This window comes from Stomoxys calcitrans, chromosome 2 (assembly GCF_963082655.1).
Source record: "Stomoxys calcitrans chromosome 2, idStoCalc2.1, whole genome shotgun sequence".
In the NCBI taxonomy this organism is placed as follows: Eukaryota; Metazoa; Arthropoda; class Insecta; order Diptera; family Muscidae; genus Stomoxys; species Stomoxys calcitrans.
Window position 1 is genome coordinate 133,385,781 of NC_081553.1, and position 12,852 is coordinate 133,398,632.

A 12,852-nucleotide genomic window follows, 5' to 3' on the forward strand; every position below is an offset into this window, starting at 1 on the left:
CCAATTTTGACGAATGTATTAGGACATCAAATAAAACACCTCATACTAAATATTGTAAGGATCGCAACGAAATTTTCAGTTTTAAAGACTTAAAAGCCATATCTGATAAAAGATCTATATCTAAATCTGAACCGATTTTGATGATATCTTGCAGCCGTATTGGAACGTAAAAAATCATCTCGAGCTAAATTTTGTATAGATCGGACAGAAATGGTGGCTTATTAGAACAAATAGGTTGAAAGATATGTATGGGGCTATACCTTATTATTAATTCTAAGCCGATCGGCATGCTTATCAATGGGTCTGGCTCATCTTCTTCTTAGCGTTGCTAGCAAATACACAAAGTTATAATACCCCGTACACAGTGTAGGCTATAAAAAGTGAACATTAATTTTTTTGTTAAAAATGGTTATTTCATTGTTTTGTCGCTAAGAAGGAAATTTTAAAACTTTCATTTTGATTATTGTATCAAAAGAGTGCTAAATAAAGACGAGTTCTCAAAAAAAAAACTTGAAACCCAAATTCGTCAACACCTTTTTTTACCTCAGGTGGTCCCTACATTTGGTTAAGTTAGGTTGAATGGGTTGCCCACCATACAGGAGTTCACTCGGAGGACAGTTTGGCCCATTGTGATACCCTAGGAAGATGATGTGCGTCCTCTGACCATATCCAGAAATTATACACGAATAAATGAAAAAGATAGAATGGACAAACAGTGCGAGGGGTGAAATGCCTATACCTCATGCAAACGCGTATGTAACTTCGCCGGATTTTATCACACCCACCGTCGGAACCACACCGTTCCGTTCACAAATATCAAGAGACCTCCCAGAGGTACGTTCACAAGATCACACAGATCGCAGAAAACTTGTCTCCCCAGAAAGAAGAGCCTACATCTCTGCAGGCCCGGACAAAAGCAGAGCAAGTGCGCCTCATCCTCATCAAAGGAACTCCTGCAGAAGGCATTGTGCGGTAATCCCATGCACGCCGCTCTGCGGCCTATGGCATAATGTCCGGTTATGACCTCTGTCAATGTGCGCAAAGACCTATTTTCGAACGCCAGTAACTTCTTCGTCCTCCTCCGATCGATGACAGGCCAGAACGCCTTAGCAGTCTGGCAAACATCCGCTGAATCTCAGCTCTCCATCGACCGCGCTCTGGCCATCTTATCTACTAAGTTCACTAATTTGGAAAATGGCATGCGGGCCATTAATTGGTTCGCCCAGTGCAGACACACCACTCCTGGCGCATTCGTCCGCCCGTTCATTCCCCGGAATCCCTTAATGTCCGGAACCCCAATACGTGCAAAAAAATTTGTTGGACCATCAAAGGATTGAGATCCTACGGCCATTTATTTTAATGGTGACATTCATCTATAGGCAAGAACAAATGTTTATGCCAAAGTTGAAAATGATCGAATGGAAAGTGCGATCTCTACTTTGTACACAAATTAACATCAGCATATGATTCTGAGTCGATTGGTATATCAATGGGTCTACCTCTCCTCCCACTGAGTGTAACAAAGAAATGCACTAAGTTTAACACCCTGCAGTAGAGCTGACAAAATATCGATGGCACTATCGATATTTAAATTTTGACCGACTATCGATTGATATTTTTCCGGTGGATACTATCGCAAAAGTTAAATTTTTTTGCATAAATAAGCAATCCTACACTGAATGTTTCCTTTTATCATCCGGCTGGGCTAACATTTTGTACAATGATTTCTCTAATGACTTCCAACTGACTTTATTTAACCTTGGTTTTATTTGGTCTGTGCATTGATATTGCTTCTATATAAATCGATCTCCTGATTTTTATTTCTCATTTCCGTTTGAAATATAGGCGATGGGAAATTAACGATAGTATCGATACTCTCGATATTTATTATTAAAACTATCGAAAATATAAAAGGCTGCGATTATCGATAGTTTGCCAGCTCTACACTGTAGGGTACACAAATATTGGATGTATATAGCGACTAGCAATTGTCTTAAAGAAATTTGGATTGAAACTTCCTTTTCAATCACAACCATCAAATTTGAGGAAATTAGATAAAAAATACGCTATTTATGAACCAAAAATGTTTATTCGAAAAGTCTATATGCAAAAAGTGTAGATGCAAATGAAAAATTTGCCTATGAACATCCTGTTTGGGGTCAAACTAAGGGTTTTGCCTTTCGAAATAAAAAATCAGAGGGAGAATTAGGTTTAAAATTCAATGCTGTTGTAATGGTTTATTGTGTTTGTTGCTCATTTCATTATTTATAAGTAGTAAATCGAATTCAGTCTTTTGTTGTAGGTAAATTTAGATAGACAATTGTACATGTAGCATTAAGTAGTTAATTTCTTTTAGGATGAAGTAGCACAATTTATTCTTAGTTTAAGTAGCGAATTTTACTTTTAGTTTTGGATAGGAAATTTTAACTTTAGCTTTAAGTAGGAAAATTTAATTTTAGAGGGTAAGTAGGTTATTTCACATTTTGATTTTGGGTCTAAGGATATAGGAATTTGTTGATGGTGTGTAGAGTGGCCCGCACTTGTGTTTATTTTTGGTGTCCCGCACTTTGATGGTTTAACCATGTGTTGTGTTGATTTTGGGTCTTCTTGTGGGTTTATGTTGTATCTTAGTGTCTTCTTCACGTCTGAAAACTGAGTTTGTTAATTTTTGTTTCACTGTTTGTAATGTTCTTTTCTTTAACGATTGTTTATATGTATATATGTAAGATCACTTTTTTGCTTTTCACTTCACTTGGGTTCACTTTGAGGGGGAGAGAATACGATGCGCGGGTTTGAGATTTAAAAGCGAGACTGATCTTTTTTTGGTTGTTGCTTGTCACTTGGACCCCGCGAAAACGGTCAACTTTCCAAGCTACAAGCAACAATTCCAGGTAAACAAATATGAAGTCAAGGCGGAATCAGCGATTAAGAACTTACTTCAATATACCGTTATGCACAGTGGGTCATGTGCATACGTGAACGCATGTCTGCACATGGGTGCACATGACTTCATGTTCAAACGTACTTTGAACATTCTCCCCCTCCAAGTGACGAAGTGACATCTTACCTTTTTAATTTTGGTTTCTTGCCTGTGAGGTGACTGGGCCGACGAACACGTATCCCCAATCTGTCTCCTGGGCGAAGACGGCTCCCAATCCGGGTTGTACAACACCACTCCTCCGGAGGTGGGCGTAGGCATCGGCCCCTACCTCTACATCGATTGGTTCGTTGCCCCTAGGGTCAGCATCTGCCAAAGAAAGGGATCTTAGGCTGCTTGTGGGGTCGGGAATGATGGGATCTGAATAGGGTCGTCGCGGCAAATCCCGGGTCACCACTGCCCGGATGGTATACATGGTCCTCCTCGACGCATGCCTTGACCGAAGTCTTATTGTTGCCAGACGGTGCCCTCTGCGCTCTCTCGTTGGTATCCCCAGGCGAGTTACTGTGGCTGCCGCGATTCGGGTGATGGTCGATGCCTGGCACAAAAGTACCCGTACCCCAGCCCAATCGTCCTGCTCCTCGGGTGCCAATTCCACCATCGCCGTGGGTACAAAAACAGTGGCCCGGCTGTAAGGTATCTCGACCGGGGGAGGGCCTTGGACGATGGGCATCTGGTTGGCTGGTTCGATTGCAAGTTGCCGTGGGTTGGCAATCTCCATTGGGGGCGGGCTGTAGCTGCCGTATGTCTTCCTAAGCTGTGGGGCTCCATGCAGCATTGTGTGATGGCGGTAGTCGCATGTTCGGCAGGCAGTGACCACGGGGCAGTCTGGGGCCAGATGGCTGCGCGCCAGACAGTTCCGACAGTAACTCCGTCTCTCAACTGTCTCGTATCTCTGATACGGTGTCATTTGCCGGAACCGCGGGCATGACCGTATGGCGTGGTCCTCCTGGCAGAGGCCACAGGCATACTGCCAAGATGCGGGGCGATACCTGGGTTCCCGTGGGTCGAAGCGAGGGCGTGTGGGTCTGGCGGGTCGTGGGGACTCTGGGCGAGGTAAATATCCGGCCATTATCTGTAACCAAAATCTCGTGAGTACCGTGTTTTGATGTGATTATGAATTGCTAGGGGTGTCTGAGAATAATTTGACAATCTTAGTTATGGGTCGACTGACTATGCCATTGGAAGTTCGAATATCTACAACTCGAGTGTTCTGATCAACACCGGGGTATGTTTTAAAAACTCGTCCTAACTTCCACTCGGTGGGATATCTCTCATCCCTGATGACAACTAAATCATTGACCTGTATGTTATCTTGCTGATACTTCCATTTGTATCTACGGTGAAGCTCATTTAAGTACTCTGACTTCCACCTCTGACAAAAGTTTTGGGATATAATCTTTAATCTCTTCCACCGATTTGCAAGCGTTATGTCCTCCTCTGAGATGTCGGGTTCTGCCGGGGTCAAAAGGGAAGAGCCTATAAGGAAGTGAGCTGGGGTCAAGGGTGCTAAATCGTTAGGGTCTTCAGAAGCTGGACTAAGGGGTCGTGAATTGAGGCAGGCCTCGATACGTGCCAATATGGTTGACAGTTCTTCGAACGTGAAGTTCATTTTGGGCATAGACTTCTTAAGGTGTATCTTGAATGATTTAACTCCTGCCTCCCACAATCCCCCCATATGGGGAGCTCCTGGAGGAATAAATTTCCACTCTAAATTCTGATGAGCATGTTGCTGAATGGCGCTGCTCTGTAAACTTTTCATAAACTCTTTCTGATCTTTCTTGAGCATTTCTGCTGCGCCTATAAAATTCTTTCCATTGTCGGAATATATCTTTTCTGGGCACCCTCTCCTTCCTATGAAACGAGCTAATGCCGCCAGAAATGATTGAGTCGATAAATCACTTGTTGCTTCTAAGTGGATGGCTTTTGTCGCAAAACAAACAAATATGCAGATATAACCCTTGGTTATTAAACACGCTCGTGCTGTTAAGCTTTTGATTCCGAAGGGTCCTGCAAAATCTACCCCTGTATTCGTAAAGGGTCTGGATAAAGTAGTACGCTCGGGTGGAAGAGATGACATAATTTGGGTCTGAGTCTTTAATCGATATAGGGTACAAACTCTGCAATTGTGTATAACTTTCTTGATCAACTGTTTCAATCTGAATATCCAAAACTCCGTACGGATGAGCCGGGTCATAAGTTGATTGCCTCCGTGCATTGAGACTTTATGAACAAATTCCACTAGAAGGAGTGCAAATCGCGAATCATATGGGATTAAGATTGGATGACGTTCGCTGTACGTCAAAGCTGGCGATTGAACTAAACGACCATTGGATCTAATTACTCCTTTTCTATCTATGAAGGGGTTGAATGGTAAAAGACTACTTCTAGGTGAAAGCCTTTTCTTTTGGGTCAAAGAACTGTATTCCTCAACGAAGTAATGTTTCTGAGTTGCCACTATAAGACGCATCTTTGTGTCTATGAGCTCTGGGCTGGTTATTTCTTGCGATGAAATTTTAAGTGAGGATCTAGTTGAACCTGTGTTACGCCAGAACCTAACTGCGTAAGACAAAACACGATATGCTCTAGCTAAAGACGAAAATCGAGTCAAAGGGTCATCAAAAGTGCCTGTTGCGAATACTTTAACTTGTTTTGCTTCAAGATTAGTGTCTGTATTAACTCGGTCTTGCGGCCACTGATCATGCGGCAATTTGAGCCACTGGGGTCCCGTCCACCATAAATTATGAGATATTAAGTCGTCAGGAGAACAGCCACGACTTGCTACATCTGCAGGATTATATTCTGAGTCAACATGTTTCCAATTCTCACCACCGACGTTCTCTAATATCTCTGAAACCCTGTTACCAACGAAAGCGCTCCATGAGCATGGTGGCTTTTGTAGCCAGGCTAGAACGATTGTAGAGTCGGTCCAGAAATGGGTCGTAAACTTTGATAATCGAAGCTTAGGCACAATGGCATTTGCTAACCTTGACAACATAACTGCACCGCATAATTCTAACCTTGGCAGAGAGATTTTCTTAACTGGGGCTACTCGGGTCTTGGCTGCTAGAAGAAAAGTGTCTACAGTTTTATCGATGTGTTCAACGCGTATATAAATTGTGGCTGCATATGCGCTTTCTGACGCGTCGCAGAATCCATGTATCTCCACAATACTAGCAGGTGTAAACCGAACCCATCTTGGTATCGATACAGTGTCTATAGAATGGCTACCTCTCACAAAGTTATTCCAGTTCATTTGAGTCACTGGCTTCAACGAGTCATCCCATTCTACCTTATCTAGCCAAACCTGCTGCATGATTAACTTGGCTACAACAATTACTGGCGCTAACCATCCACATGGGTCGAAAAACTTTGCTATCGTTGATAATACTTCTCGCTTGGTGCTCATTTGCCTTTCTTCAACTGTAGGGGCCGTAAAAGTGAAATTATCACCTGATATATTCCAACGAATTCCTAGGGTCTTTGTCGAAGAAGCTTCGGAAATATTTAACCAATCTATTGGAAGAAGCATGTCTTCATTTAAATCCTTTAACAAACGTGTGTCATTTGACGCCCATTTTCTTAGCCTGAAACCAGCTGATTCTAATGCGGAGGCTAATTCTTTCCTAGCTGCTGTAGCTTCTTCTATGGAGTGTCCGCCCGCTAATACATCATCGACATATAAATTTTCTTTAATAATTCTTGATCCTAACGGATGAGAATCTTTCACGTCTTCTGCTAACTGGAGAAGGGTCCTAATCGCTAAAAATGGGGCGCAATTTATGCCGAAGGTAACAGTTAAGAGTTCGTAATCCTCAATTGGGTGGTTTTCTGATTTGCGAAAGAGGATCCTTTGAAATGCTGTTTGATTGGGGTCTACTAAGATCTGACGATACATCTTTGTCACGTCTGCATTGAAGACGTATTTAAAAAATCTCCAGTTCAACACTTGTACGACAAGGTCTTGCTGAAGTATGGGTCCTGTATGTAAGATATCATTAAGACTTTTCTTGTTTGATGTTGGGCTAGATGCGTTAAAAACCACTCTAAGTTTTGTGGTAACCCTATCTGGTTTGATAACTGCATGGTGAGGTAAGTAGTAGTGAGGGGTCTTGTATACGCTGTTTGGGTCTACCTTCCTCATGTGTCCTAATTCCAAATACTCTAATATGGCTGCATCATAATGTGCTTTAATATCTGGGGTCTTAGACAACTTTTTCTCCATTCTATGAAACTGTGCCAATGCGATGTTCCTAGATGAACCGATCTCTGAACAGCTTTTAAAAGGTAAAGTTACGATATATCTCCCCGCCTCATTACGTCGTGTTGTATTTTTGTAATTATTTTCGCAATAAATATCTTCTGCTGACCTCAAAACCTTTTTTGGGGTCTCTTCCACCTCCCAAAAGCGAGTGATTATCTTTTCTAATGATGATGCACTATAAAGTGTGATTTGTCTGTCGGATTTAGGGTCTTCCGTAATGGGTCCTCCTATGATCCACCCAAAAACGGTGTCCTGCGCTAAAAGTGATCCACAGGATTTCATAGTACCGCCTTTTGTGTATATAAGGGGTCCAATATCTAATCCGATTAACATGTCCACGGGTCGACTTTCAAAGAATCGAGGGTCCGCGAGACTAAGGTGTGCAAAATCTCCAAATTGATTTTGCCTTAAATCGTGTGTTGGTAAATGAGAAGGTAGGGTCTTTAAGACTGGTGCCCAAACCTCCAGCTCAAAACTAGGATTTACTCGTGAGCAAAGATTGAAGACGCAAGCTTTTGTCGATGTTTCAGAAACTGCGTCGCTTAAACCTGTGACGTGAATTAAATTCTTAACTGTTGGAAGTTGTAGTTTGTTTCTAATTTTCTCTGAAATGAAAGTTGATTGTGACCCAGGATCGATGATTGCCCTGGCATCATATCTATGTCCTCTAGATTTGATTTGAACTATTGCTGTGAACAAAAGTGTCTCTTTGGGTTGCGGAGTGGGTCTGATTTCCTGAAGTGTCAAAGTCGTTGAACAAGGTGCTTCTAAACAAGGTGTGGACTGTATATTTGGCGATACCGATGGTTGTACTAGGGTGGTTAAAGCGGCAGCACTGGTACTAGGGCGTGCGTATTCGCTAACCGGTTGAGCTAGGGTGGTAGGATCAGTAGCACTGGTGCTAGGTCGTGCTTCCTGTCTACCGGGTTGAACTAAAGTGTTGAGAGCGGCAGCACTTGTGCTGGGTCGTGCTCCGTCTCGTTGGAGTGTGCCTGTTGTAGGGTACTGGGTCTGGTTGCCTTTATGTATCAAACTGTGGTGTCGTTGACTACATTCCCTACAACTAAAACGACTTTTACACTCCCTGACTCCATGATCCGAAGAAAGGCAGTTATAGCAAAGATGACTGGTCTTAACAATGTTTATTCGATCGTTGATCGACCTTTCTAGAAATTGAGGACATTCTCGCAAAGAATGATTGGATTTACAAAGTTGACAAACCGGTTTGTTATTCTGAGCATTATAGTGTGATTGTGTGTTGTTGCTGGGTCTTGAGCCCGTGTTCTTGAAATTGGGATTTACATTTGTTTGAAAACTATTAACTCGCTTTTCCCGCTTATCGTACTCCGATCTGGGTTGATTATATCTCGAATATTGTGGCTTGATATTGCCGACTGATTCTAGGGTCTTGAATTTATGGGTCAAAAATACATCTAGTTGATTCCACGATGGAAGAGACGAACAATCTGCTAGGCTGCTTTCGAATTCTTCTAAAAATATTCTTGGTAGTTTGGTTGACACAAGATAAACTAAGATTGGGTCCCATCCCCCCGTTTCTACTTCAAGGGTCTGTAAAGTTTGGGTACAACTACCTATAGTGCGCTGTAATTTCTGGATTGTTGACGCGTTATCAACGGAAACCGAAGGTAAATTAAAAAGAGCTCGCAATTGCTCATTTACCTGCATGCGTTTATTTTCGTACCTATGAACGAGATTTCTCCACGCTATGTCGAAACCCTCATGGGTCAGTGGAACATTGGCAATTATTTCGCGGGCTTCTCCTGCTGTTTTCTGGGTTAAGTGAAACAACTTCTCGACTTTACTTAATTTTGAATTGTTAATGTAAATTGCTGAAAATAAGTCCCTAAAGGTAGGCCATTCGCGATATCCCCCTTTAAAAACATCTGTGTCACAGGGCGGCAATCTTAGAGCTGGTGAAAAATCATTAGTGTCTCGCTGTTGGGTCATCGATATTCTCTCCTGTTTTTCTTGATCTTGTTGCTCGTTAAGGGCCAAAATTTCTCCGTTAAGAGAGCTTAAACACCGTTTATAAGTTTCTAGTGCCTGTTTGTAGCTATTTCGAAGCTTAGTTTTATCTATAGGTGTCTCATCCTTTTCCGGAATGCGATCCCTACAATCTAAGTATGCCTTCTTGATTTGATCCCATAAAGAATTGAGTTCTACCCGCGTGATTTCTAACGAATGTATATTATCATCCGACTTAGCCGCGGAGTAAACGGTCTCAAAATCCACTAAATCATCCACACAGTTTACAAATCTTTCGCGTAAATTCTTATCCATTTTGTAATTGGCTTGTATATGTTTTAAATAGGGTCAAAAAACTATAAAACCAAGGAAAATTTTACAACAAAATGTCCTAAAAAAAAACTGGTTATTTGTAGAAATCAAATCTATTTCAAAAAAACCTAATGCGAGAAAAAAAATGTGTGTCTTGATGATGGGTCAAATATCTAAGGGTCAAACCTGAAACTTTTTACAAAATTCGTAATAAATGTTTTATCTGGGTCACTAGAAAAAAAAAACAGGTTAATATTTCTGATGATATCGATTATACAATAGCCGCAAAAAATTGTAAGAAAAATTTTCCTTTCAAATCGCAATACACCAGCAATTTAATTCCGCTCGAATTAAAGTTGCAAAAAAAAAATTTATTTTTCTCCAAAAAAAATTAAACTTTCACTTTTCAAAATTTGGCATACAGAACTAGATGATTCTTTACAATAATACTGCTTTGACTCGTTGGGTCAATTTGCTTTCTGTATAAAAAACAACAAAGGATTGCACAAACAACCACAGTCCTTTCCGACCGTTTCCACCTAAATTTGTGCAATAGAATGAAGTTTTAAAATTTCGAAGACAAATGAGGCCAGCACGCAATATTATTTTCGTTATTTCTCACACAAAAACAATTCTTGATAAAAAAAAACTTCTTCTTTTCTAAAAGCACTTCGATTTTTCTTAGACACTTTTCCTTTTCTTTATAAAAAATTTCAACAAAAAATCTCGTGGATGTCTGTCCCGAAAATCCTACACACTGCCTTGAAAGTAGGGTCTGCTATATTGGGTCAAATTCACTTGGATCAAATTAATTTGGGTCAAAATTAATTGGGTCAAAATTTATCAGACAACCGAATTAGCGATTCATAATCAGAAAACGATCAAAAACAATATTAAAGTACGCTGGGTAAATGTATGAACTTTTCCTTTTTTGAAAAAAAGGTTATGTATGACGTAATACCCAAGCGCACTTTAATAGAAAAACAAAATGGTACTCACTTTGAAGCTTCTTTTTTGATGTGTGTGTATGTGTGTGTGTGTAGGTGGGCGCTTGGCTTGGGTCCAGAATTGTGTGTTGGCGCCTTTTGCAATTTTTGTAGCTTTGTGTCGTTAGAGTCTTGGATTTTGTTGTTTTAGTGTTTTTGATTTGATGAAGTTTTGGGAATTTAACCGTTGTAGCGGGTTTTTCCGTTTTTATCCCAGAGCGTAGATTTTTTGTTTTTGTGTTTTTACACGGAACGCACGAATTTGATTTTGTTGGGGTTTTTTGAAAATGCACAATATTTTATGTTTGATAGAAAAAGAAAGAATTAGTTTGGGATAAAATTTACAAATTTATCGAGCAACCCATAATTCTGTTTTAACACTCTAATTTGTTTTTTAAGTTAAAATACTGAAAAATTTATGATTTTTAGAGAAAAAAAATTTTTCAAAATATGTAGAAAAAAATTAACATAAATTTTGGGTTGGACGATAAATTGTTAAATTTTTCAATTTTTTAGCTCTTTTTTTCCAATTTAACACAAAGAAACTTCTTTAAACAATTTAAAAATTTTTTGATTTTTATAATTTTTTTGAAATTCCACTTTTTTCCACTTCTGTTCCACTGTGCGGGTCACTTTACGTTTTTTGGGTCTTTTGCACACTTCTTTTTTGATTTACCACAACTTCTAATGATTTTGGGGTCAATTTTTGCACATTAAAATTTAATTAATTATTTTTATTTTTACACGGGTCACCCTGTTAATTTAATTAGTTTTTGTTTTATTTGAGTCTTTATGTACTTTAATTGTCACTTTGCAATTTGGTTATTATTTTCTTTTGTTATTTCGTTTTGATCTTCATTTGGTTGGAATATTTTATCAAATTTTCAATAAAATAAATGCCACAACCAAACGAAGAACACTGAGAGCCGCTATATATTTTTTAATTTGTGATTTGTGTATTATTTTGTTTTTAATAAATTGCCAAAACTGATCTTCTATGTGTTTTGATATTTTTGTGTTGGCCGTCCGTCCATACGTGTATGTATGTACGGTTGTGTGTAACCAACCCTTTTTTCGCACTTTTCTCTATTTCATTTGCTTTTAATTGTTGGGTCACTGCACTTTTGTTGTTGCGAATTTCTTTGTGTTTCGGTCACTGGGTCTTTTGAAATGAAAATGAATTATTTTTGGGCACAAAACAGAAAAATTTTTTTTTGATTTTTGGTTTTTTAATTATTTAAAAAAACCACTTATCCGGTTCGCAATGGACCAAATGTTTGGGGTCAAACTAAGGGTTTTGCCTTTCGAAATAAAAAATCAGAGGGAGAATTAGGTTTAAAATTCAATGCTGTTGTAATGGTTTATTGTGTTTGTTGCTCATTTCATTATTTATAAGTAGTAAATCGAATTCAGTCTTTTGTTGTAGGTAAATTTAGATAGACAATTGTACATGTAGCATTAAGTAGTTAATTTCTTTTAGGATGAAGTAGCACAATTTATTCTTAGTTTAAGTAGCGAATTTTACTTTTAGTTTTGGATAGGAAATTTTAACTTTAGCTTTAAGTAGGAAAATTTAATTTTAGAGGGTAAGTAGGTTATTTCACATTTTGATTTTGGGTCTAAGGATATAGGAATTTGTTGATGGTGTGTAGAGTGGCCCGCACTTGTGTTTATTTTTGGTGTCCCGCACTTTGATGGTTTAACCATGTGTTGTGTTGATTTTGGGTCTTCTTGTGGGTTTATGTTGTATCTTAGTGTCTTCTTCACGTCTGAAAACTGAGTTTGTTAATTTTTGTTTCACTGTTTGTAATGTTCTTTTCTTTAACGATTGTTTATATGTATATATGTAAGATCACTTTTTTGCTTTTCACTTCACTTGGGTTCACTTTGAGGGGGAGAGAATACGATGCGCGGGTTTGAGATTTAAAAGCGAGACTGATCTTTTTTTGGTTGTTGCTTGTCACTTGGACCCCGCGAAAACGGTCAACTTTCCAAGCTACAAGCAACAATTCCAGGTAAACAAATATGAAGTCAAGGCGGAATCAGCGATTAAGAACTTACTTCAATATACCGTTATGCACAGTGGGTCATGTGCATACGTGAACGCATGTCTGCACATGGGTGCACATGACTTCATGTTCAAACGTACTTTGAACACATCCCATTAAAGAACAGCGGATATGCTTATCACATATCAATAAATGCTGTCCGATGCAAGTATAAGCTAAAGGCTAATGCAACACTTTTTTGGGGAGAAGTTTATTACATGGCCCAGTAGCTCACAAATGTTGCCGGCATTAGAAGGGGATAACAACAGCTGAATTTGTTTCTGATGTTCTCGCCAGGGTTCGCACCCGGGTGTTCAG

The 12,852-nt window shown here is 39.5% G+C and overlaps 1 protein-coding gene across 5 annotated transcripts; it reads right to left on the reverse strand.

Annotated features, from left to right (window-relative positions):
- Nucleotides 1–2,205: 2,205 nt before the first annotated feature.
- LOC131995177 (uncharacterized) lies at nucleotides 2,206–12,539 on the reverse strand. 5 transcript variants are annotated; one of them, XM_059363344.1, is made up of 3 exons: nucleotides 12,363–12,539; nucleotides 10,500–10,617; nucleotides 2,206–4,013 (listed from the first exon to the last, which is right to left on the reverse strand). In XM_059363344.1, exon 3 carries the CDS (start codon nucleotides 4,008–4,010, stop codon nucleotides 3,072–3,074), a length of 939 nt encoding a protein of 312 aa, XP_059219327.1. In that variant the 5' UTR covers nucleotides 4,011–4,013; nucleotides 10,500–10,617; nucleotides 12,363–12,539; the 3' UTR covers nucleotides 2,206–3,071. The 5 variants fall into 5 exon arrangements, with proteins under 5 accessions (XP_059219327.1, XP_059219326.1, XP_059219329.1 ...); XM_059363343.1 differs by having other exon boundaries at nucleotides 12,343–12,539; XM_059363346.1 differs by lacking the exon at nucleotides 12,363–12,539 and having other exon boundaries at nucleotides 2,206–2,695; nucleotides 3,068–4,013; nucleotides 10,500–10,902.
- Nucleotides 12,540–12,852: the final 313 nt, after the last annotated feature.